Source organism: Pseudonaja textilis, chromosome 3, assembly GCF_049901715.1.
Source record: "Pseudonaja textilis isolate UNSWEBS1 chromosome 3, rPseTex1.2, whole genome shotgun sequence".
In the NCBI taxonomy this organism is placed as follows: domain Eukaryota; kingdom Metazoa; phylum Chordata; class Lepidosauria; order Squamata; family Elapidae; genus Pseudonaja; species Pseudonaja textilis.
The window spans coordinates 22,343,588-22,371,346 of NC_141992.1; the positions used below are offsets into that span (position 1 = coordinate 22,343,588).

At 35.9% G+C, this 27,759-nt stretch overlaps 1 protein-coding gene across 1 annotated transcript; it reads right to left on the bottom strand.

Moving 5' to 3' along the window:
• Positions 1-568: 568 nt before the first annotated feature.
• On the bottom strand, positions 569-27,534 carry CSE1L (chromosome segregation 1 like). The gene is made up of 25 exons (XM_026697509.2): positions 27,411-27,534; positions 23,485-23,577; positions 22,677-22,819; positions 21,842-21,943; positions 20,206-20,351; positions 19,975-20,065; positions 19,062-19,169; positions 17,282-17,374; positions 16,919-17,086; positions 16,700-16,829; positions 16,075-16,140; positions 15,647-15,849; positions 14,637-14,721; positions 14,283-14,344; positions 13,486-13,622; positions 13,035-13,138; positions 12,409-12,506; positions 9,699-9,849; positions 8,798-9,006; positions 8,183-8,280; positions 7,966-8,051; positions 6,429-6,510; positions 4,969-5,115; positions 2,698-2,929; positions 569-1,067 (listed from the first exon to the last, which is right to left on the bottom strand). Exons 2-25 carry the CDS (start codon positions 23,567-23,569, stop codon positions 978-980), a joined length of 2,916 nt encoding a protein of 971 aa, XP_026553294.1. The 5' UTR covers positions 23,570-23,577; positions 27,411-27,534; the 3' UTR covers positions 569-977.
• Positions 27,535-27,759: the final 225 nt, after the last annotated feature.

Here is a 27,759-nt window from a genome sequence, read left to right on the forward strand (position 1 = left end):
CCATTCATTTAACTACCATTTAAAGTTATGAAGGCACTGAAAAAAGTGACTTATAACTGTTGCAGCATCCCTGTGATCCTATCAAAATTTGGTTGCTTGGCAACAGGTATATAATTATGACAGTTGCAGAATTCTTGGGTCATGTGATCACCATTTACAATTTTCCTAAGTCTGATAAAGCAAAGTCAGAAGCCAGATTTGCTTAACAATCACGATTCGCTTAATGAACATGGCAAAAAGATAATAAAATCAGCAGGACTCACTTTATAACCACATTGCTTAGTAATAGAAGTTCTGGCTCCAATTATGATCAAGGAGTACCTGTAAAGTTGCTTAGTAGGAAACATTTACATGGCAAATAATACAAAGCAATTATTTTCAATGATACTTTACAGCAATACATTCTTCAAAGGTAAAGGTATTAAACTACTGTCTTCCTTAATAAAGACAGGTAGAATTCTCTGAAAGAGCTCTTTCAAAACCTCCATTATGAACAGCATTAGATAAAGCAAATTGAAGTGTGGTTATGGCATGGTACTGAGTTACACATACACTACTAGACAAATACTTTTAAAACAAGAACTTATTTATTCACAATTTAGATAAATTTTAGAAGACACAAAAGAAATACAAATGACAATAAACTGGAAAAAAGAATATGTGACAACATGAGTGTGCAGCCAGTACTCTGTATATTTTAAAACGTTATCCAATCACAGCATATGTGAAATTGCAATCAATCCCAAATTATAAACTTCTAACACTATTCCCTTTGAAAACAAACAGGGAAAAGGAAAATCACTTCCTTCTTATGAACACATGAACAAAGTATCATTCAGCTTCTGCATCAAGCGATAATTCTGTGATGTATTTCTGAAATAGCAACTCGTTTATTTTGTCCGAGCTTTGTTTAGAAGACAGTCAATATCAGTGCTCTTTGACGTAATTCTGTAATTCTGCCACTCAGATTAAAAATGTCAGAGCAATGTTACACTTGCAGCTTGTAAATATCCTTGAAGAAACTGCAAAGCTTCAGTGTTCAGGCTGGTACTTAGCATTGACGGAACCTTAAAAGACATAAGCAATATATATTTAAAATACATTTAAATTACAAGTTTAAAACAAAAAAAATCTATTATTCCAACTAAGCATCCTAGGTTCCATCAATCCCCAAGTTATCTATTTGTTTCTACCCTGTGAATTGTATGACCATACTATAATTCTAGTTATATTTTGCCAGGTGTCAGGGCAGTAATAAGTTGTCCAAGCAATTGGTTCTTTTGGATCCAAATCCAATGAGCACACCAGTGACTAAAGAGATTTCAAGATTTATATATTATATACTTATGTGTTAATAACTCGAGCAAACAGATTTAAAAGTGTAACATAACAAGGATACATAGCAAGCTAGATGATATCTCAATCTCTTACAAGCTGCCACAGTGATAGCAGAAATACAGTACCCAATGCTAGGTTCTGTGCAGAAGTTCCTGCCTTAAAGGCCAAGGATGTTATTAAAACCTGGCACCATGACCAAGAGACATATGGCTTTGTTATGGGAACTGAAAGTCTGAGGCCTTCAAAAATGATAAAAGCTTTGCAGCTCTGTGAAGATTCGCCACGCCCTTTCCTCTTGTTTCTAGCAAGTGTGAAAAACAAGGAGGTTAGTTGGAGATGAGCTCTAAACTTTTGTATAGCTAGTCCTTGACTTACAACAGTTTGTTTATAGTGACCGTTTGAAGTTACAATACTGAAAAAGTGACTTGTGACCATTTTTCACACTTATGATCGCTACAGCACCTCTGTGGTGATGTGATCATAATTCAGACACTTGGTAACTGACTCATATTTATGATGGCTACACTATTGTGGGGATCATGTGGTAACTTTTTGAGACCTGACAAACAAAATAAGGGGAAAGCCAGATTCACTTAAGTCACTAACTTAACAATTGCAGTGATTCACTTAACTGGGGCAAGAAAGGCCGTAAAATGGGGGAAAACTCACTTAATAAATGTCTCACTTAGCAACAGAGGTGTTGGACTCAATTGTCATCATAAGTTGAGAACTTTTCTAAATATGAAGAAATCAAAATAAACTCCTTGAAATACACTGGCCTTCCACATTGCCACAAGTTATTGTATCAGAGTTTTATTTCATATAGACTTGCCTCCAGCAAGATGGGCAGCATGTAGGTGTAATAATAAAAAAATATTTAGAGGAAGGCTGTTCATATGGATGCTTTACTTCAATGAGCATCCATTCAAAATTGCTTTGGAAAATAACATGACATCGTGCTTCAGAAGAAGTCAAGTCACCCTGTTATTTTGCTTGTCCTATTGAGCAAAACTTCCTCAGTGTCCTTTGGCATTTGTGGCAGCCTTTTTTTTTTTTTTTTTTGCTTATGTGGTGTAGCTTCTTTCCAGCTTCTAATTGCAATCTGATACTGTCAGATGTTTCAGAACTGGATAATGTGAGAATGAAGCTGTATTAAGGAAATTATTATACTTGCAACACAATGGCATCCTAAGTTATAACATTTTTGCAAATGCTGAGGAAGTAAGTCAGGATGGCGTTCACATATGCATATGAAGTGAGGAACAATTTAAGGAGAGATTAGAAAATATATAATATAGGTAGTCCTTGCTTAAAACCACTCATTCAGCTCCATACATATCCCACATTAAAGTAACTTACTCTGCCAGGACATGCAGTAGATAATTTATGAAGAGACTGTGCAAGGTGGATTTTGGGATTATTCACAATTTGGCCAACTGGGTCATGCTCCTTTTTCCCAGCAAAGGCAAGCTGAGAAAATGCAGTCTGGTATCCTGGAGTATCTTCTATATCAATGAAGTGTTCCTCATCAGGAAGGGTGTCATCTTCAGGCAATTCAAAAAGGCCAATAAGGGCCTGAAGGAGGGGTGTCCTGAAAAACCGGAAAATGCCTCTCATCAGATTGCTTGTTAGAAGAGAATACTTGATTCATTTATCATAGCTAGAGAAGGGATTAACAATGATACAACTATGACAGTTAAAAATGTAGAAAAGAAATATCTTTAAAAACCCTGCCTAACAGCCTATCTTTCTAAAGATGCCCAAATAATTTTTCTAACTTTTTCACACACACACACACACATGGGGGGGGAGGAGGAGAGAGAGAGACTGTCTGTCTGTCTATCATCTATCTATCTATCTAAAATTTATTCATGTAATTCAAGTCTCTTTTAAAGTTCATTAAAATATAAATTCTATTTTTCTTCTTCCATTCAGTTGTGTCCAATTGTTGGATGCTGCCTGGAAAAGTTCTTAGTTTTCTTGGCAAGGTTTTTCAGAAGTGATTTGCCATTTGCTTGCTCTTCCTAGGGCTTTGTGCCTGAGGCAAGACTAGAACTAGACTAAAGCTAGTTACTAGCCTGATGCCTCCATTTTTATTTTAGTAATGTTAAATATCTTTGAAGCCATTGCTGAGAATGGAGCATTCTGTAATGTAACAGCACCTCAGTTCAGCTTTGTTACACTATTTACTCCTACTGTAGATTTCATTATTTTTGATTGTCTGAATGTAGACTGTGGTGTAGTTTCTCTTTATTAACACTAGGCTGGATCATGAAATTTAGAATATCTCATATAAAATGATGGAAAAATAGTTTAGCCAAATGAATGATTAATAATTGATATTACACAAGCACATGTTAGATTGATAAGGTAAGAATTTATACAACTTGTGAGTAATGGTTAAAAAAAAGGATAGCACAAAAGAGTGTAACCAACTGACACACTGTATGTGTATAATTGAAAGAGGGTTTTATGTTTCTATGTTTCTTTTGTATGTTTGTTGTAAAAAATAAAAACTTTACAAAAAAAACCCCACTAGGCTGGATCGACTGATACAATTAGCTGACTCCTCCCCTTCCCCCAACCCCCTACTTGAGGGATATTCTTGAATCTGATACAATGGGGCACAATGGCCTGGGACACTAATGGTGCTCTCATTGTGAAAATGGAAGTAGCTTTCTATTCATTCAATGTATTCATAGATCCAAATCACTTATGTAGATTCATTTCTCAGCTGAGCAATTAATAAATCATTTTCCTACTTCCCAATTATGGAATACATTCAACATTTGCAAGGATCATCCCTTGTTTCTTCCCTGGCATCACTGTAGCTGCTCTCCCCTTCCTGCAGGGCCTCTTTGGAACCTGAGTTCTCATCCTTTCTGATACTCCTCCAAATCTTTCAGGCAAGCTACCACAAGTCCCCTATAAAATTGGCAGTGCTCCTAGATCAGGTGTGGGTATTGGTGCTATCAGAGATGGAGATTGCGCCAAATTTTGCAACTGTTGCACCAATGGGAGTATAGGGGCTGACATATTGTGCCTTTCAGTTACCATACCATCCTGGCAACATAGAACGGTGTCTGATGTTGCGTGATCTGCTGCTGGTGCAGTCTGTCATTCAAATGCCATGTTGATGTTTTTTTTTCTTGCAATCAGTTGAAACTTTTTGAGTGAGTTCAGAAGATTAATGTCAGGGATGAAAAATCAGGTGTACACATGAAGGTTGAATTAAACTGATTTATTGCTAATCATACCTATGCACAAGAATCTTCTCAATTAGCGGTTAACACCTGCTTGCAGTTACAAAAGGATCAATGGAATTCAAGGGTGCTTGGACTTCGCTTGTGTCTGCCTAGGGCTTCTAGGTTGGTCCTTCTTTTAACTCCACCCGCACCATTCTGCCTCTTCTCATACAGTTGAGGCTCTTTCAGAAAACTAATGGGATATTTGATGTTGCTAGGCTTAAAGGCTTTGGGAAATATAGTTAGTGATGTTGCCATGTGGGGGAAAAGCAATGGCTGTATAATTCTTGTTATCTTAGCTGTAGATTCTAAATTAAACACAGTATTATTTTTGGATGCAGAATTAATGACCAAGCTTAATTATTAAGGTACTGGCTATACCTACCACAACTTTGTGTACTCTGTGTCCATCATTGGAGGACATTCTGTAAGTATTTTCGTGATGCCAACTGCACAGATTTTCTTTTCTACTTGCCCAGATACTTTCTGTATTTCTGGTATTATGATTTTTTCCAAAACCATTCCAAACATCCTATTAAGTGAAAAAGAAATAAATATATTTTTTTATTTTAGTAGGTACCTAGAGTAAATCAAAATCCAACTATATTACATTTTAAATAAATTCATCAGCTGTCAACCCATTTCATTAATTCTTCAATAAATAAAGTACGTTACTTCCCACAGAATTTTAATAGGGTTCATCATTCCTTTATAATAAGTAGATCTCCCCAAAACTTCAACTATTTGAATTCATAGAACAGATTATTTTTTATCCTTTGCTTCTTTGCTAACAAGTTAACTTCATTCACATTTCAATATACCCAGAACTATCTATACTTTCCCAATGTTCCAACTAACTTTCCTCATGAACAGAAAAAAATACAGAATTTATCTATTCATCCCATTTCTGTATCGCTCACTCACCAGAATTAAGCCTGTCATAGACTCAAACATCCAAAGTGTCAATAAGAATTTCAGACTAAGCAGGATTTTAGCCAATATCAGAATGATAATTGTTCTGTTAAGTTGTACAATTTACCATGTTAGAAAAGCTCTAAGTTTCAATGAAACCTGTATAACTTCTTTTTGCTCAATTGGTAGTTTATAGGTAAAAGTTGTTTTTAGTTATTAGCTTTTTTTTTATTCTAGCCCTTCTCTAGAAACATTTATCACAGATACTTTTTGTACATTTAACTCTAACAGACTAATGCCTTCTCAATAAGTCTGGCCGAAACTGAGGACATTGCTGTACCAAATTAGGGATTAAATTTAACCCTTATTCCAGTGATATAGCCATATATATATATATATATTTATATCCATTTTATTACTTATATGTGTGAAAAAAAGAAAAACCTGCACACAGGAATACTGATCTGGCAAAGAAAAATCTTGGCCTTCAGCTCCATTACAGATGTATGATTTAATGTAAGCATTTTTGAAAAGTGTTCACAAAGTTGCACCATTTCATCCCCAATTCACAAGAAATACAAATCTCCACAAAAAGTGCTTTAACAAAAAAAATGAAAAACAGGTTTTATAATTTTTTTCTTCTGTTTGACAATGTGTTTCCAGTACTCTTATCTTTGTTTTTGCTCATTTTTCTTTGTTATTAATTAAAAAGTAATAAAATAAATAAATGAGTAATATAAATCTTCCCCACACATTTACTTATTAAGGAATAAATATCTGACAGTAATAACAAACAGGGATAGGCAATCTGGGCACATCTTCTGTGAAATTATATTATCAAATTACTGGCATTAACACTTATATTTAGCCCTAAGAATACAACATTAGAAATCCTCAGTATAAAATAAATTGTATTTTTAAAAACATACTAACTTTGGTTGTATGCTGTCAAATATTTCTTGAAGTGCTATTGCTCCATATTTTATGCAGTACAAGTTGATAAAGACTAAGAAACCTATATTAAAAAAGAAAATAATTAAAAGTTGTAAAAGACAGGGCTAACAGTATAAGCATTTGGTACCATCTTTTTTACAAGAAGAATTATCTTGGAGAAATTATGACAAAGTGTTACGTGAGGATAAGGGAGAAAATCCTGGTTTTATATAATTGTATCCCAATAATATCTAAGTCACAGATTCTATGTCATGGTGTGTATTTCATCATTTTGCTCCCAATGTTCCTGGCTTTTAGGATTCTCCTTAAAAACGATGGACTCCACCACAATTCTCCCAACCCTTTTTTACTTGCCCCAATTTGAAAGCTTTACATGGAATAATATGCTACTTTGAAATCCCAATACAGGCCCATGCTACTTTCATATTTTGTCTGAAGTGGTATAGGGCTTCTGGCCTGAGCAGAGGGTTGGACTAGAAGACCTCCAAGGTCCCTTCCAAATCTGTTATTCTGTTGTCTCAGAAATCAAACTGAAAGTGTGCTGTCCAGCCAGTGTATGGGAATTGGATAGTTAGGTAGCAGTTGAGAGCTATCCCCATAAGGGAATGCATCATGGTAAATGTAGTTAAGGTATCCTGGGAAATGTAGTCCATGTCACATGACATCTGTAATCCTAATTGGTCACTAAATTGACCCTTGAGGGGTTGGGGGAGGCTTCCTCACTCTTGGCTGAACTCACGGACTCATGGTAACTGTTCTATTTCTACCACTACAAAATGAGGGAAAAAGGATAGAAGATAAACCATCTTTTTACCTACAAGACAGATATGCAAAGAATTAGTCATTAAAGAAGAACTTCATCACAAATGTGAGTTATGAGGATACCTGATGAACCAATAAAAGTACTTTGTTATGGATGTTTTGTGGAGTTTATCTATCTGTATCTGTACAGGATACAGAACAGTAAAAAGATGGTTTAATTTGAAGTCCTGAAGCCCATCAGTATAAAGACTGTTAATTTAGATTTGTGATAAAGCAAAGTAATGTTGAAGCTAGGAGTGAATGTAGAATGCTAAGCTCTGTGCCTCAGTTTGAATTGCAGGGAAGGGCAAGAATTCCCCCCTTTCCCTTTTACACAAGAGACTCTTCAAATATCCTATGCTCCGGCTTTCAAAGGCAATCAAATTTGTCTCCTTCAATCCTTTTTTTTTTCTACTCTTCCTCTACTGAGGCTGGATTCCTTTGTCTTCATATCAAGCCAGGAAGGGGAAAATTCCCCCTCCTTTTCTCTTCAGCGAAAGAAGTACTGTGTCTCAAATTACAACTCCTAACTGGGAAGAGCCAATTTGTAAAACAAAGGGAGGAGCCAGGTTTTACCCATCTACCCTGCTTCTCCACAGTTACTACCTACAAACCTTTTCAGAACAGAAAGTGAAGGTAAAAAACATGTTAATTGTTATCAAGCCATACTCAAGATGGTTCCACAAACCATAAAGAACATTTTTATAGAACTTACTTTTGATAAATTTTGTTGTTTTGGAATTTTGAAGTCTTTGGAAAAGCAGAATGTAAATTTGCTTCCTGTACTGATCAATGGATTCACTAAAAAAAATAAAAATAACACCGCAATCTGATTATTCCATCTAGTGCATCATTGTAGCCATTATTTCAATAATGCCAAAATAATCATTCATAACAATTACAAAAATCGGGATGTGGATGTCCATACTTACGGGGGCATATGTTCTATTATGCTATTCAGAAGGTAGAATCCCTGGTGGTCATTAAGTTTAGATGCAATAAGTTTCTGGAATACTCCTAGTAGTCCAGGCTATAAATTAAAATAGAAAGCAAAACAATACTGGTTGCTGACAATTGAAAACACAATGAAGGAATCATTTAATTACAAAATTGTATCTAATTCAAATTTTGCATCAGAGGTTGCTCAAGTACAATAATCAAAGAATCCTAAAGTCTATTTTCTTAACTCTGGCATGACAAAGCTAAAAACTGTAGTATGCTCAGTATTGTCAGCTGTGGGCTCAACAGCATTTATTTAATCAAACTTGTACAATGTCATGATGACAACATTCATGATGGTTTATAATACACAAAATACAATGAAAAAAAAATAGTTTTGACCCAAACAGAATATATGGCATCATATCTCAAACCCCTCCAGAAAAGATCTGTCTTTAGTCTAAAGACTGGCAGGAATTATAGCCATTATTCCAGGCTAAATTAAAGTGGTAATGAATGTACTGTCAGACAGTAACTCTTCTCCCTCCCACCCATTACCAAATACATACACATCTAAAAATATTATTCCCATTTGAGTTTATACGTACAATTTTGTCAGCTGCAGCACTTGCTATTGTATTGGCTCCTCTCTCCAAATAGGCCTGAAGAAGTCTCACCAGAGGAGGGATGTTTCCTGACCTTTCCCACAAGACTGGCTGAAGCAGATGTGGAAATAAAGCCATATAGGATGATGGGATATCATTTTTATGCATCTCCAGCAATAGAGACATCACTTGAAATACGTATGGAATGAATTCTGATAAAAGGAAGAAATAGTTAATAGTCTGGACTCGTGATTGGGAGATTATATTCACACACACACAGTAATGCCAAAAAGTAATCTCATGCTACAAAATTCCTGTAGCATTTCTAAGAGGGTGCCTTGTAAAAAGACACTGCAGGTGCATCCAGTTCATCTTTTATGAATGTCATGATGCGAGCAAATTTCAAGTCCCAACAGCTTGAGCCAACATGGTTCATGATGTGGGATATAGGTGTTTTAACAACATCTATAGGATTAGAGGCTGACTAGCCCAGGTTACATCATGGGCACAAAATTTATACTTTCTCAGATCACTAATCCAATGATCATCTGTTGTTGCTGATACCCAATTAAGATTAATTTTAATTAAAAGACTTAATGATATATTACAGTGGGAGGGAATAGCTATGGAAAGGGAATCCATTTCTGGATATAGAAGATTGGACTTAAGAAAATGCTATTTTCTTTCTAAAAAGCTCATACGTAGCCCTGACACATTCCACAAGACCCAAATGTGACTCTGAACACCCACAGTACCTCCCTGAGTTAAGACACACGCCAAGCCTGAATAAAAATGGACTATAATCATAGGAAATAGAGCTATGTTTTGTCAACTCTTTCTAACAATATAAAAATAAATCATTTAAAATGAGCAACGCATTGGTTCATTAACAGCTTATTTGTACCTTGCACATCATTCTGTAGAATCTCAGTGAATACCATAAACAGAGCATCTTCAAAGCTTCCAACAGCTGTGGGGTTTGCTCTGCAAGTTATCCGTATCGACAAGCAGATTGATTCAAACATATAATGGTTAAAGTGAGGCTTGCTTGGATTCTAAAACCAAGATATGAACAGAACAAAAGACATAAAATAAAAATGGGGAAACGTCTACCACTATTTATGATGCCATCATGACTACATAAACTTACGAGAATGTTACTCAAATTATAACAATTACCACTGATATATCCCATTATAAATATATTAATGGCTTCAGGTGGCAATATTTAATTCACATCTGACTCGAATTCCCATGATTCAGAGAAAAGTATCAATATGGTCTTCAATTACTGAGATATTTTATATTAGGTGCCTCCAATCCTAGGCCATGGCCTATTGGGAACTGAGTCCATGAGTGGCGGGCCAACGTGCATGCGCAGCTCGATTTGCACTAGCAGCACCTGGGCATGCATGCACATACTGCGCAGCTCAATTTACGCAAGTTGAGCTACTCACACATACACACCAGCCCAGCACTGGTAGGACCCAGTTCCCCTCTCTTATAGAATCTTCTATTCCCTACAATTGTTAAATTTTATTCTTTCAGAAAATCATATGGAGTAAAGAGCTATAGGAGCAACCATTTTTTGGCCATTTCTATTGCTTATGTTTAACAAAAAAGTAAATTTCTGTAATATAAACCACAATACATTTTAAAACTTTTACTTGGAACCGAAATAAAATCAGACAAAGCTACAGGATCTAATCTGGGTCAGTCACTGGGACCAGACGTTTTATCTTCTGAGCTTTTGGATTTGTGCTGGAACTCCTTTTCAGGGAACTTCTCTGTGTAAAGAGAAGTTCTCGCCCAGTGAGAAATTCCTTGAGGATGAGCTCTAGCACGAGTCCAAAAATTAGAAGATAAAACCTCTGGTCCCCGTGACTGACCCAGATTGGATCTTGCAACATTATCCTGGGACATGTATATTTACCCTCACTTGTGAGACAAAGTTTCATAAAATGGTCAAGATCAAAATAAGCAGGCGTTCTGCTCATCCAAAAGGATTTTTAAAAAATCGTTTCACCTTTTCAACAACAGATTTCCTTCCTAACTTTTCTGGAAATTTCTTTGCCCATTTATAAAACAGAAAAGTTGGCTGTGCAAATTTCTACCTTCACAGCTACTCTCTTTCACAGCACAAAAACTGAAATTCTTACAAATTTATCAAATACTTATTGCCGTGTTTCTCACAAAATAAGGTCAGGCCTTATTTTTTTTTTTGACCCCCGAAAAAACGGCTAAGCCGTCTTTTTTGGGGTGACTTAATTTCCTCCCCCACCTAGAGCCACCCATATGCACATACCTCGCCGTAAGGCCGCTTCTATCAGCCAACGAAAGCTCCCCAAAGGCAGAGTCCCCAGCTGCTTCGGGGCGTGGCATGGCTGCCCATGTCCCCTTGCCATTAGGCAGTCTCTTTCAGGCGATAGAAGCTCCCTAAGTGCAGTCACCAGCCACTTCGATTGGCCGGTAGAAGCGGCCTCGGGGCGAGCGCAAACACACTCCCCTCGCTGCAAGGCTGCTTCTATCAGCCGATGAAAGCTCCCTGAAGGCAGTCCCCAACTGCTTCAGGGCGAGACATGGTTGCCCGTGTCCCCTCGCCATTAGGAAGTGTCTTTCGGGCGATGGAAGCTCCCCAAATGCAGTCACCAGCCACTTTGCTTGGCTGATAGAAGCAGCCTCGTGGCAAGGGGAGTGTGTGTGTGCGCTCGCCCCAAGGCTGCTTCTACCGGCCGATCGAAGTGGCTGGTGACTGCACTTGGGTAGCTTCCATTGCCCAAAAGAGACTTCCTAAAGGCGAAGGGTCATGGGCAGCCACGCCATGCCCTGAAGTGGCTGGGGACTCTGCCTTCGGGGAGCTTCTATCGGCTATCAGGATACCTGCAGGGCATTCCTAAAGGCAAGTTTTCTCCCCACCCACCCCGCCCTTCCCCCCCATTTCTCTTCACCTCGTGTAGTTCTAACGAACGATGTGAGAAATGGCGGGGAAACACATGGTTTAAATAGGCCTACAATTTGGGGGTGGGGCTTAATTTCACCTCATGCCTAGAAGTCATGCTGGGCCTTCCTATTGGTAGAGGCCATATTGTTGGAGAAACACGGTACTTTGGATCAAATAATGCCTTTTAAAAGATGGTATTTAACTGAAGGCTTCCTACACCTGAGCAAACCTTTTATTTGGGGGGGTTTGCTATCAGCTGTACATTTTTAAGGGAGCAATTGTTAGAATGGGAAATTCACTTAATTTTTTTTTAGCCTAAGAACAATTGTATATATTAAAGTTCTCTAACATTAAGAAATATTACTAATATTTAATATAGGAGAATATAGGAGAATACACCTTTCTTTTTATTATCAGACTGTCCCTATTTTTTTGGGGGGGGGGAATCCCTCCATATTGTTTTAAAATTTCTTCATGTCATCTTTCTCCTCCCCATTCTGCTACTCTAGCAAATCTGAATATCTTCCTTATTTCTATAGAAAGACAATCTAAAATGTAGCTGTTACTTTAACTGGTCATCAGGAGTATGAAAATGTGTGGCACTCCATCTAATCATTTTGATAAAAGGGAAAAAGCAACAGGCGATACAAATATAAATCCATTTCTTCCTTACCTTACTAACAGCAAGTAATTTCTCTGTAAGTTGAGTGATTAATGAAGGGATATATGGAATTATGGCTTCCTGAAGAAGAGAAAAACTCCGCATGATAGCTGAAAAGTCAGAAATTAATATTAAAATCAAGGCAGAAATAATTGTAATTTTTTGTAACCTAATTTTATAAACTGCATAAAAATTTTACATCACGTCTACTGCATAAAGATACACTGAACATCATGTTTGATAAGTTTCAAATAAGTATATAATTCAAGTTTTAGAATTTTTAGGCGAAGAAAAATTATTTAGCCTGGAATCTGCAGTTTTTTGTGCTTGTTACCAGTCTGAGGAAATGATAAACATGACAATCCTATGTTATCAAGATGTTCACTACATTTTGGAGGACATCAACTTGGAGGGATGATTATCTCTAGTTGTGGGCAGTGTGTCTCCAAATATCAACAGCAGGAAAACAACGAGAGAGCTATTTTTTCCATTTCCTGCTTGCAAACATCCCAGCACTACTCATTATCGAATGAAACAAAAATTTAGACCACAATAGGCCTTGGCCTGACTCAGCAGTATATTGGTAAATTTTTGAATTTTACACTTATTCTACCATTTCATTTTTTATAGGCTCCTACCTTTCATAATGTACTCATTTTCAGATGACCCTGGAAGTGTCAGAGCTTTGAAAAGATTTGTTAGCAGCATTTCAACACATGGAACCATCTCTGAAGCTGAAATTCTGTAGAAGATGACAATATTTTAATATCCCAACTAGTCTTTTGGTTACTTATCAATACCCTGAGGAGACAAATATTCTGATTTTCTCTTAAAGAAAGCAGGAAGCACTAGAGAATGGACAAAAATGCAAGAAACAGAAAATCATGCTATGTTTATGACCTTCTAAAACTGAAGTTCAAAAGTTTTAGTTTAAGAAATGTAAAAATCAGCATTACATATAAATGTGATAATCTTAAAAAATAAGATTCCAAAGGCTGACAATGTTAAAAATCAAGTTTTTTTTCCAACTTGAGCAATAAGAAAAATACATGCTTTATATAGTACATTTATTGCCAGTCTAAAACTTACAATGTGGTATTGTTAACTCCTTTCATTGTAAATAATCTTTCAAGAGCATGAGCTGCATATGTATGAACTACAATACTTTCTGCTTGAAGGTAATTGATTAGGAGAGGAATAGACACCAAGAGCTGTTCTTTAGGTACCTACAAAATAAACATACATACAGATAAAATGTTTCAAAAACAATACCTATTCATCTGATAGAAATACAGGTAAATATTTCACTATTCACCACTAAAATTTGTCTTATTTTTAAAATGTGCATAGAATACTGAAGTTTTAGTCAAAACTGTATGAAGTTTTTTAATTTATATAAAGAATAAGTTATGAATCAGGTAAAATATATTTAGATGGTCTACCTATTAAAAAAACATATGAAAAAAAATTACAATCAGCAAGATTCTTAAAACATTCTGCAGTTCAGATTCAGATTAGGTTTTTCCAAAGTTCAACTCAACATTCAGAAGTAAGATTAGAAATGTCAAATATTGGCAAGACTCAAATACCATGCTCCATGTTTACACAGTGGTTGTTTTTGTTTTAACTATTGCTTTCATCTTCCTGTGTTTGCCTTTATGATACACTAGAAAACAAGGTCTCTAAGAGCTGGTATACTGAAGATCTTTAAGAGTTAAGGGAGCAGCCTCCTATTTAAATGAAAATCAGGCAATTCCTGCATATTGGCTTTTACTATTCCTACCACAAGAATGGAAAGATTTTAAGACTGATTTTAAGACTAATAAAGCAACAGAATTATTGAGAGATGGAAGCATATAAAGCTAATAAGTACTTTAAAAACTTACTTGGTTTCTGAAAATCATGATGTATTTGATGCCATCAGCTTTAAGCACTGGAAATTCATTTACTGTAAAATAAAATGGCTTCAATAAATAAACAAACAAACACAAACACGTAACCAGAATCTTGATTTTCAGCATACTTCCCAATTTACAGAAGCAGCAAGATTTCCACTAATATTAATAACGAGAGTTATTTGGTAAATTAAGCAAATACCATTTTTATGATGTACTCCTCAGTCACTTGTTTAGATGGGTGGCTACAGAAATCAATGCAGTACAATACAATACACAGCTCCAAAATTATATCCAGGTTAGTCAAAGATATTGAAGATATTTTGTATAAAATATTAAACTTACCATTAGGAGACTTTAAATCTGGTAGAATATGATTTATAAAAAATTCTGTCAAATTCACTAGCTCATTGGCTTGGGTTATTCCATGCTATAGAAGGAAGCAGGATAATCACTTTTAAAAAATCTGTATTAATTTATTTATATTTTAATTTAAATATGCATTGCTTAAATGTGCTGTGAATGGCTTCTAGCAGTTTCCACAAGTTATCTTATTGTTCTGGTTCAAAGTTGAAACTGTAAATAAGAAACTAGTGAACCCCCTAAATGAAATATTATACTTGGACCAGCATGAAGTACATTAATGATACTTTATTATCCCGGCTTTCAGAAGTGACCGTGCAAGTAGTAGGCCCATTTAATCCAATATATTCACAAGAGCGACTGAACACTGAGATTTTGAAACATCTGCATGACCATGACAAATTTTATTGTAGAAATCTTATGTACCTCTCTAATGAATGAAGTGATTAATCTGATTCTACTGCCAAAAATAAATGAAACCAACTGAAAATCAGGAATATATCTGTCTCCATTTCACCAAAGTTCTATTCACTCCAGCTCTACAAGACAATTTTATTTATTGAATTTACTGAATTGAATTTGAATACAATGCTTGTATCCAGGACCTATCATTACTATGTTTCACCTTACACATTTCCAGCACAGCTCATTTTGCTGAACCTCTGAGACACTGTTATTCAGGTCCCAACACTCGTTAGCAAGTATCTTCTTTGCTGAGCACTGGGGCATAGATACGTCGGGGATGGGTGGGAGATAATCTGAGCAAAGTTCATATAGGCAATCTCTAAGGGTAAGTATTCCATGATGTCTGCTTTTTAGACTTAAAAGATTTCAATTAATATATACCAGGGGGATAACACCTTTAAGAAGTGTGCTGAAAATTAAAATAGGGCAACATGACAGAAATCAAAGTATGAACTGATATTATTGCGTCTTTCCCATAAGGATCCAAATATCATTATATCCTTCAATTTTTAATCAAAACCAAGTACCTTTTGTGTCTGAGCTTTTGATGCCAAAGATGTTACAAGGTAAATAGCAGCATCCTTATGCTTCCAATTGACAGATGGGTTTTTTGCATATTCTTGTAGCATAGAATTAACATAACCGGAAAAAATCCCCGTTACAGGTCCTTCGAAAAACTTGCATAATCCTCTTACTAGATCACAGGCCGCTCTGCGTCTGGTATCAATATCTATACCAGAAAAAAATAAAAATCAAGTGCATGGCAGTTATACTTAAACAGCATCACTGTCTCTTGATTTGGATACATGCTTTTAATATTATTGAATAAGATTTACTACACTGTGTATATTAAACAAGGATAGGATGTCATTAACAAAAAAAGAGAACACACACATACACACGCACACTGTATATTTATCCACTACTACTGTTTATTTACTATCAAAGCAATTACCTGATCCTTCCAAATCTCTTCTAATATATTCTTCAGAATTATCTTCAAAAGCTTCTTCATCAGCAGCTAGGTGACATAACATTGTAAAGATTAAACATTTGGTTAAAACTAATTTGTTTTTAACATTACATATTCCTAATAATAATTTGTTAAATCAACCACACGCATGATTTGTGCAGTAATTTTGTATAATCACTAGATATAGAAATAAATCAGATTTACATATCATTCAAATGAAACTATAAAAAAACTAAGAAGGAAACTAAAAGTCCCGAACAAATCCTCTCCAATAATCAATAGTTAGATAAGCAGGGATTAACAGTGACAAAAAAACCAAGCAGAAAACAATACTGTCATCACAGAACTATTAAGGAGAAAACTACACCTACACCACTACTGGGAGGACAAAGTACTGTATATAAACAGGAGGCAAACCCTAAACTCACTTCCACTGATGATCTTATCTAGTTGGCCAACGAATAAACAAACAAACAAACAAGCTCAAGAAGCACCAAGGATCCCACAATTTGTTTACTAACGCTTTAACTTTTTTGAGGTAAAGAGCTAGAAGTCACTTGGTTGTACAGAAATTTAATTTGCTTGTATAAAAATATAATAACTGTACCTCTAAATTCCATATTGGGAACAATAACTTTTTCACAAATACTTGTCAGTGTATTCTGATCTTCAAACAGGTGCTTGTAATGGGGTCTCTCACAAACGGAAGCCAGGAACTGGATTGCATTACTTACCAGCTATAAGAAAAAGACATGAACAAAAATTATTTGAAAAAGTACCACAATATTGATTTCAAGCATCGTGAAAGAAAGCCAGGTACACTTACCAGATCGTACTTAACTTCTTGACCAGTTGTGACCAATAAATTCCAAATTGCAGTAACAAAACGGGGCAAGTAAGGCTGAAATTCTTCATCATATTTTTGTGCATACAGAGCAGCATTATCACAAATTTGGGATTTCAGAAGTTCTAGGAGTCCAGCTTCCTCTTCATCCTAGCATCACCACCAACAAAAATAATCATCAATCACATTCCTCCTTATTTTATTCACATTTCAATGTGCCTTACCACCTAAAAGATCCATATAAATTTTGCTACCAATTAACAGATAGTCATAATACTATTTTTACTACTGAGTATGAATAACCATTGCAGAGAAATTTAAGAAAATCTTTATCATGTTACTTACATCTGTTTGTAAGAGTTTATTATCCAGTGTTAGAAGATTATGGAAGTTCATCATCCAGGTTTCCATATTATCTTCAAAAAATTCAGGAAGGTCCTATGGAATTAAGATACAAGTTCTTATTTTTAATCATTTTTTAATGATAATCAATTATGGCAGGACCCGCTCAAAGAAAAGCTTTCAAATACACTAATTATAAAAGGGGTTTTAATGAAATCCTAAGTATATTTTTATACTTAGTATTCTATGTCAGCGTTCCAGCAAACCTCCATTCTAATCAGTATCTCTGAGACAAACGTATCTCAACCTAAAATAGCACCTGGCACATCTGTGGAATCCCAAACCTAAAAGTTTTTGGGCTTCCCACAATTCCCCAAGCCACAAATCCATCCCCTCTTGGCCGTCATCACATCACATGGCCCAATCACAATCCGTCCAAAAGCAAGATCCTTATTTTATCCTGTGCCATACTTAATGACCTTAAACTAACAAAAAAAATTTTTTTTGTCTACTTAGAGCTACTCAATTGAAATCACCCCCCTCCCATTTTCTCAGGCTATCTGGCAGCGTGGCGTATGGCTTCCAAAGCTAACATTCTAATCTTTTCCTTTCTTGATTAATATAGCTGACTCAACTTTTTTGATCAATGAACATATGACTATCTGAAAACATGTCATTGAAAGTGTAAGAAAATGTCTGTGATGATGGGGAGGATGCTTGTACAGTCATAAAATAGTTTTCAAGCGTTGTAGAAAAACAGTAATTTACCACAAAGTGAAACAGAGGAGCTGCATTCTGGTATCTTATCTAATCATTCAGAACACTTATTAATTTCCAGCTTCACTCAGTAAAAGTTAACACATATAAATACTCATCATTAATAGTTCCAGGAGGCAAGTACTAAAAGAGCATTAAAATCATGAGTACCAAACGAACCATGTGACTTAACACGTGACCCTTGTTTCAGCCGGAAAGGATAACAAGTCATGGGGCAGCTGATGATGACAAGTTCTAGCTTGTGCATCGGGTAACAAACGAACAACAAGCACTGGGACAAAATTTTTATGTTAAAATGCATAGTTTTGCATAGAATTTGACAAGTTTTAAAGCAGCTATCGAGGTATAACTGTACAGCACTAGGCTATTGTTATTCTTTATGCTATGTTATTTTTTTTAATATTATAGACATTTTTGGTGAAATTCAAGGCCTCTCAGAAATGCAAATGGAATCATTGTATATTGTTTTCTTTCATGATTATCAGTTCCAATACAGAATGTATCAGAAACATATTTTAACAAATCATTTTTGTTCAAAAGACACCCCCTAAATTAAGGGCAGTGAGCATGAAATTATGCAAACTTGGAAAATAGTGGCCTTTGTCTTGACTTCATTATAGATGAATATATGAATAGTCCATCTACTATTTCTGAATTTGATATCCGGACTATTAACATCCATTATAATTCTTCTCTTTGCTCTTCTGACACAAATTTTGATCAGGCTTGTTCTTACTGAAATGAATCGGAGGAGAAACTAAATGTAAAAATGCAAACTTATTTATTATATTAAAAGGTGATATACACACTATTCTTCATTTGTCCATGTAATTTATACAGCATTCACCTTTATCCAGATTGTTTTAAAACATTTCATTACCTCAAAAATCAATGAAGACTTTTTAAGATTAGCATCACTAAGATATTTATCAACTGTAACTGCTTGAATTCTATGCCAGTATGGATAGATCAGTATTATTAACTTGAAAATATAAAGGTGGCTTACTTGAAAATTTAAACTGTAGAACAACTTAGCAATAAGAATCAGAGAGGAGAACAGAACTTTCAAAGCACTGGCATCGTTTGCATGAGTACTACAAAGTTCAATGGTGGCCTAGAAAAAGAAAGATAAATGATAACCAATGTTTTTGCTTCCTTTCTATTAAAATGCAAAAATAAGATATTTCAAAAAAAAAGCAAAAAAATCACAGGCACTGCCATCAAACGTCTGAATATTAACAGTGCTATCTACTTTAAAAAAACAATGCACGAGGCAAAAAGAGGGCTGTGAAAATATTTACAGACCCCTCACATCCTGTACATAAACTGTTTCAACTCCTACCCTCAAAATGACGCTATAGAGCACTGCACCCCACAACAATTAGACACAAGGACAGTTTTTTTCCAAACACCATCATTCTGCTAAACAAATAATTTCCTCAACATTGTCCAACTATTTACAAAGTCTGCACTACTATTACTATTAACCTTCTCATCATTCCATATCACCCATCCCTTCCCACTGGTGATTGTATGACTGGAACTTTGTCGCTTGTATCCTTACAACTTATATTGTTTCCTAGTATGGTTTGATTGCTTATTGTACCCTATGACTATTAAGTGTTGTACCTTATGATTCTTGACGAATGTATCTTTTCTTTTATGTACACCGAGAGCATTTGCACCAAGACAAATTCCTTGTGTGTCCAATCACACTTTACCAATAAATAAATCTATCTATCTATCTATCTATAAAAATTTTTAATTAGTAGTATTTTTGTTATTAATTTTCCTAGGAAGTTAACATTTGAAGTAGTAATGCAGAAATTACAACCTCGTGGCACTCAACATATATTTAAAGTGCATTCTGAAGATGAAAGTGTTTTTGCAGAGATGCAAATGTCAGAACAAAACTGTACCTTAAAGAGATTGGTCAAAGGTAGCGCAAATGCATCAAGGACAAGTTTGATCTCTGTCCACAGTTCGTTTGATTTAAACTCATGTCGATACCTAACAAAGAAAAGAAAATTCAAGCAATTTTCAAAAGAAGTTGGTAAACCACACTGAAAATCAATCAAAACCCAATTACTGCACAACAGAGCAATTTTACTTGCAAACAAGAATAAGAGAGTAAGAGCCCTGTCCCATACCTTTTGAACAGAGAGTGCGCAGTACGAAGAACTCCGTTAATAACATGGAAGTCACCACTCTGAAAGCGATTTACCATTTCTGTTAGCAGGTCAGGCCATTTCTGAGGAAAGTCTTCTCTACCAATTATGCTAATAGCATCACTTAACTACAAAAAGAGAATAAATATAGATATCTGAAAAGGGATAAATAGCTGCTTTAACTAAATGGAATGCAGAATCTTGTTTAGAATAAAGAACCAATTATACACTGTAGCTGAAAACAATAAGCATGTGTCTACTTCTCTTTTTCTTTAGATCTTGGTCATGACATCAGGCTGCAGAAGAGATAGCCAGCACACACTGCTGGAGGAAGTTGAGGAGCTCATCTGTCTGCCTTTCAAAAAGCTGTTAAAACAGCTTGATTCTTCTCCTGGATATTGGATCAGGGGTTTTTGGAGACTATCTTAAGTGACCGTCATTGATTATTTGAACTGCCTCTAGCACAAAATGTTTCCTTATATTGTATTATATTTCATTGCTATAATGATATCTTTTAAAAGTGTTATGGCACATTGATTAATATGTCAAGTAGATGGTCATATAAATGTGTGTGTGTGTACGCGCATGTGCAGTGGCCTAGAGGTGGAGTTCTCACCTCACAACCAGCAGGGCGTGAGTTTGATCCTAGGTACAGGCAGATATTTCTCTCTTTGGGCACACTGAAAATATACCTGCTGCAAAAAACTCTGCATTGATGACAAAGGTATCCAGCCAGTAAACACTAAGTTCCACTCAGTTGTCCAGACTCCACCCCATACGAGATTATGGGGTCATTAAGAGAGGATGATAAGTTTCTGTTTTCAACTGTGCACATATTTATTATTTTAACTAAAACAATACCACTTTTACTATACAAAGCTAGGGAAAGATACTACATATGGAAATTTGAAAAAAACTCTCTTAGATTAAAAATGGTGGAATTTTCATACAATGTCTTATTATTACCTGGTTCTAAACTTGTCTTATAAATCTTTATTCTGCAGTGACATGTATCTTTAGTATTACATGACATCTTTAATACGGAGGCCATTAATTTGTCAGTACTGAGTGGAGAAAAACAACAAATGTGGAATGACAATGAAGATTCTATTTCATCTCCAATGAGAAATGTTTGATGAGGAAGTTGTTACTCTTAAGAAAGAGCCACTGCGTAATCTTGCCTTATTTCAATTTTATTTTGTAAATTTGCATGCTCCTCTGATAATCATGCACTGAATAGAAATAAATGTACTTTCAAAATTATTAAAATTGTCATTATAATATAACTATCATCTTTTTTTCTCAATGGCTTTCTATGTCTAAGCCATGGAATATGACACTTATTGATTTAGGCTTTGGAGTATTCGTCAACTATTCATAGCATGCTTCAAACAGGTTAGATGACCCAATGTTATCACTATTTTTAAGTACAACAGAGAAACACTATTAATGTGACTTAAATATATTTAATACATATATGACTGCTCTTTAATATTCTTGGTCTTTACATACTTGAACTACATGTCCTTTGATACCTCTAGTATTCCTTAAAATCCTTTTGTAACAAATCAATCTCCCTGCAAAACAATAGACAGACTTCCATTTTTAGTTGCCTTACCTGTTTCTGAATTTGTTCTGGGCTGCTAAGCATCAGGTGTACGATGTTGGCTTTAATAGCTATCCGGTCAGTTTCACATATTTTATCTGGTTCATCTTCAATCTACAAACAAAGTATTAATTAACTTAAGGCCATGCCTTTTCTAGACACTGCTAAGTTGTTTGCTTCATAAAGAGGATAAATAGGAAACAAATACTATCCCTATATCCCTAATTAATAATCAAGTCAGGATAGACAGATATAATTTTGAATTAATATTAATTGCTGCAAAATCTGAAACAGTTATAAAATTAAAGTTCAATCCTAATTCTATAATACCCTCCAAATCAAAGTTGCAAATCTCTGGTCCATATTCTTCACCTACTGGCGGCTTCTCTACTTTCTTGAAAACTTAAAATTGTAGGAGTTAAACTATTAGCCCTTTCACTCTAGTTTCACTCTAGTTAGGAAAGGAGGAGGAAAAGGACTAGACAATTTCTAAAGGAAGAAAAGGACTAGACAATTTATGTTTGCCACTTATGCTTCTGCTACCTAAGTGAAGACTTCTGCATTAGCCATGGAAACTGGGAAATCAAGCAAATTTTGAATGCATGATCATATAATCAATTTTAATTTGCATATGGATTTATGTATAAGGGAGATATTTATGTAGTTATTGTTCTCAGATGCAAGGGTAAAACTGATTCATACTTTCAGTATGAAGCACAAAACCTACTGGATTTCCTATAAGTCCTTTACAGAATCCTAACAACCAATATGGTTGTATATATAAACATATATGTTTAACATATTAATATTTAATATATAATAAAAATTTATTAGTTAAAATACGTACAATTCTCCAATTTCTTTTAATATAATTCTTGAATGTGACAGAAGCACAAACTTTTATGACATTATCTTGTGATTTTTCCAATAGTGTTAAGAGCAGCAGTGGATAATTCTGACTTCCTTCAACAGATTCAAGGAATTTTTCCGCTGTAAGAAAAATACATAGTTTATAGTTTTATTACTTTCAAACTCCTATTATTTAACATCAAAAAGAAATAAAAAGACTGGATAGGGATAATAAATTGAAATCAATATTTTTATATTGACTGTACAGTTGTCATCCTGCAACTATTAAATATTTCCAAATGTACAGTAGTTGCTAAGCACAGATGAAGATGGTGTTCTTAGATTTTATACTCCAAATATTATATTTTGAAAAGACATCTCTTATGGACTTATAGTGCTCAAAATCACTGACTAGGAATTAAATAGATATACATCCATCACTGTACTAGTGATTTTTAATAGTATACAGAAGTACAATGAAGTGTCTTCATATGTAAAGAAGTTATATGCCTTTGAAGAAATTATATCCATATAATAGTTTAAAAAATCTGAATATAATTATGAGTAAGAAACAAAAGTGATATCGATTATGAGAGTTTATTATAGGGGATGTACTGAAGTACAGGACAGCACCTTTCTGAACTCAATGAACTCAAATTTTCAAAAAGTAATGTGAGAATTCAACTACCTAGCTAATATTGTGCTCTAAATTATCACAGGCTGCCATTTAATGTTTAATGTAATGGCACAGGCTGCCATTTAGTCTCAAGTTTTTTATTCACATTCTTAATTTTTAAACTGTTTACCAGGACGCCTTATGGCAGGATCAGGGTCTAGCGTCTTCTTTAAGTATTCCGTTAAAGTCTGCAAATTGGCATCACTCAGCTCCATTACCAAACCTAAAAGTTAACAAAACAGTGTTCAGTAACTGTTAATACTGTATATTAAGAAAAATAAGGACCAACTTTATTCTCAACAAAACAAACACTACAGTATGTATTAAAAAATATCTTTTTGGCAACAGAGTGCACACTGATGGAAATTCAAATCAGTTTTCTTTTTGCTCTCAATTAGGATGTCAGCTTGGAAGCCATTTTTCTTTGAAGCTTCTGGGCTTCCACATTCTGTGCCTGGGAATTTTGGGAGTGGGATTTCAAGGAGTGGTGGAAGATTAGCCACAATAACATTCCTTTCTCAGAAAGTCAGGACATGTTACTCTACTCCTGGAGGGGAATGCCTGGGGATAGTCTCCAGTTGGAACTAAGTAATGATTGGACCATGTGATGAGCTATTGGGTGCAGGGGTTGGATTTTGGATTCTCTTTGGGGTAGGGAAAACCCGGAAATCTCAGATTCGGGTTTTCCTCAGATGTGCCATATAACATCTTGAATAAAACGGATCTTTGAAAAGATGACAGTCTCGGGGTCTTTTAGTTTGGAAGTTATAACTTGGAATGCTGACATAGGATATTTAAACTGACAAATGTCCTATCAGTAAAAGCACACTTGTACACATACGTCATTGTATGGTCTCCTAGCCAATAGTAAACACAACCTATAATTGTGAATAAAAACATACACAAAAATAGTACAATAGATTTCTTGACATGTAAATTATAATTTCCATGATCTCATATCATATGGACTAAGATTTCAGTAACATCCAATATTATAGACCAGATTTCAGGTTCCGGATGCTCTCATTATTCCATTGTTTCTATTATTTGTGCCTCGTATCTGCTTGGAAAATGCCCCCAGTTCTCTGGAAGAAATATGAAAAATACATACTGTGGTGAAATTAAAGGTGCATAAGCAAAAACCTCGTTTAACCTAGTTAAATCTTGCCTACATTAGGTTGGAAAGTGTGTTCTCAAATAGTACCAAATATAATAAATTTTCCATTCTTCCTACATCATTTTCAATGTTTCTTCCAAGAGTAGTACAATTTAATAGGTCTAGTAGATGATGATCCTCTTTATTTTGAAACTGATATAAAATACAGTAGCAAAAAGTTCTAACAGGCGTTCAAGAGTCTATTACTGTATCCTACTATAAAGATGTACCTGAAATCCCTGTTGTTCCTATTTCCTGGCCTTGCTTATCCTGAAGGACTGAGATTCATCATGACCTTATTGAAATTGTTTCATTTTAAATACACACACTGGTTGTTTTCAGTTCAAGCTGTTTCAATTTTTCCAAGTTTTTCATGGTATAGAAAACTCTACTGAATCATACTTAAGCTGTATTTTTAAAACCAAGTTTCAGATCCTATCTATTTATTCTTTATTGCATTAGGTTATCTATTTCTGATTAGAACTAAAGATTGGAAGGAAGCATTTGGGCTATCTTTCCCAGACCTCCTTCCCAGGCCTTCAGTCTGGGAAGTCAAGCTAAAGACAAACATGAATGTCTCTCTAGAATCTGCTTGAATATGGAAGGAAAATCTACCATCTTTCCAGTTAATTGCTCTATGAAGAAGCTGGAATCTGCCTTTCTGTAATTTATATCTATTATTTAGGTCTGCAATGATACAAAACAGGACTTGACCTTCTATGTGGCATCTTTTCACATGAGTGCTATTGCATCTTAACAGGTGTCTTTTTTCAAAGCTAAAGATACTTACAGTAGTTCCTTCTGAACATTTTTAACCCTCTAATGATCTCTGTTGATCTTCTTGTAACCTGTTTTCAATTTCTTTATTGACAGAACTATTTATAACACTTTAAGTGAAGTTTGAGGATGCAGGAAGAATAAAATAGTTACATCTCATGATTTAAAAAAGTATATGCTGATGTAGTGTAACTATTATTGTATCTGTTATATTTATTGTAACATTAAAATACTTCTACAACCTATTAATATTATTTTGCATTTTTATTTCTCCTTAACTACATAAATTTGTGCATCTGCAAATTTGTTAAATATTCCTTCCCTCTCTGATTTAACTCATTAAAAATGTGCAGAAGATTATAGGCTCCAGGACTGATTCTTGTGCCATTCTCAATTTGATCATGGACCATTACAAATAAGAACTCTTGGCATAGTTTCAAGCGATCTACTTATTTATCATGTCACCCAATTTATACTTAACTCATTGCTAATTAAACTTGACATGGAATACTCCAAGGAAATGTTGTTGATAGACAAACTATCAATCATCTCAGGAAGATGCCCAATCAAAAACATGAAAAAAGGTTTTTCAAAATTTGTTCTTTACAACTCTATGTTCATTTCAGATAATTATTGAATTGTTTTATAGCAACAGGACTTTCATAGACTCATCCTTCAAAATATGCTAACACTCTGTTCCACGATTTTGTTGTGACAGGTTTTGGCTGTGATCAAATTTAAGAACAGCTTTAATTTTTTAAAAAAGTATATGAACTTCCCCGTAGATATAACTTGGAAAAATCTTGAATCTTTGGTTGATAGCTATTTAATATCTCAATTCGGAATCACTGCATTTTAATGTATTTTTTAACATTAATTTTTAAAAACAATTTATCATTATTAGGCACACGGTTCTTTTTACGAAGAATATTTTATATCCCCCCATTTTAGCCCTATGATAGTGACATGATTTACTGTTTTTGAAACTAATTGCAATTCAGAACCCTTCCCAAAGAGGACCAATTCATTTAAACCTTGATGGGGACACTAGGGAAGCAGAAGCAGCAAAAAAAAAAATGCATAAATGAAATTACAAATTAGTAAACTATGTTTCAACTGGAAAGAAGGGATCAAAACAGAAGGGATACCATTCAGAATAGTTGGGTGTGCCCCCCCTCCGAAAAATGGGCTTGAAGGAGGAGGAGGGAAAAGGTGGGAAAAGAATGTTACATCAATAATCCAAGTATCCCAACCATCTTTTTGCAAGCAAGCTGCAATGTTGCTGTAGCTTATAAAGCTTATTTCCAAGTAACCATTCATACTCATTGAATTAATTGGATCTGATTGAAATCTTCCCTCTACCAGGACCTCACCAAGCGGCTACAACAATTCTCTCCTCCCCATTTGAACAAATCCAAATACAGTGAATGCTGTTGCAAAGAGAATATGGGCGAGGAGCTTTCATCCTCCATATTAGCCCCAAACAAAAATAGCTTTTGCCCAGTGCAGGGGATTTCCTTCTTCAACGCCTGCAACAGGATTTTGCTGTTTTTACCCTAGAAGGAGCCCACAGAGCATCTTTCTTCTTGGGTGTGTGTGTGTGTGTGTGTGGAGGGACAAGGCTGGCATCCTTCTACGTTGCTGCTAAGGAAATGGGAGAGGGGAAGCCCACCACAGTTTCCTTAAGGGGACGAGGACCCTCCCCGCCCTTGAAAGTCCTGCCCCATCTCCAACGGGTTCACGCCAGAGGAAAAGCTCGGCGATAAAAGGAGGGAAATGGAAAGTGAGAGACAGACAGTGATCGAGGTGCTCGATTCACGCTATCTCGTTTCCAGAGCGAGTGACAGGCGAAGCTAGCCAATCAACAGGCTGCTTTTGCCGCGGGCGAGGCTCAGGAGCCAACGAGGGCACGCGTAGGCAAAAGGAGGCAGGCCAAGAGAGACGCCGCAGGTTCAGAGGCACCACCCTCTCTGCTGGGCCGTGGGCCCGCACTCACGACCGTCTCCCCAGACTCACAGGCTTGCCTCGGTCGCCCTTCCTCTCCGCGGCGCTCCCTTCCAAAGCCTGGGAAGCTCAGCCGCACGCCAAAGGATGGCGGATCGCGCTTAACGGCTTGGCCTTACCTGACGGGTCCCCCTGACAGCGCGATCGAGCAGCAATTCCTCCTAGGGCTCAGCTTCACATTCAAACCTCGATGAGGCGGCGCGGCGGCGGCGGCGGCAGCGGCGGCGACGACGTGGTGACGGCACCACGCAAGAGGCGGCTCCTGCTTTCCCCCGCCCTCCCGCCGCTGCCAATCCACAAGCGACTCTTCCAAACCGGCAGCCAATTCCGGGCGGGCTAGTTATGAGTCCGGATGACCAAGAGCCCTTCGGTGCAGAGACGTCCGGAAGGTCTTTGCGGGGTGGCGAAAACTGAGGAGAATATTTTGGGGCCCTCAGAGGGACAGGAAACCGGTGCTTCCTCCCCGGG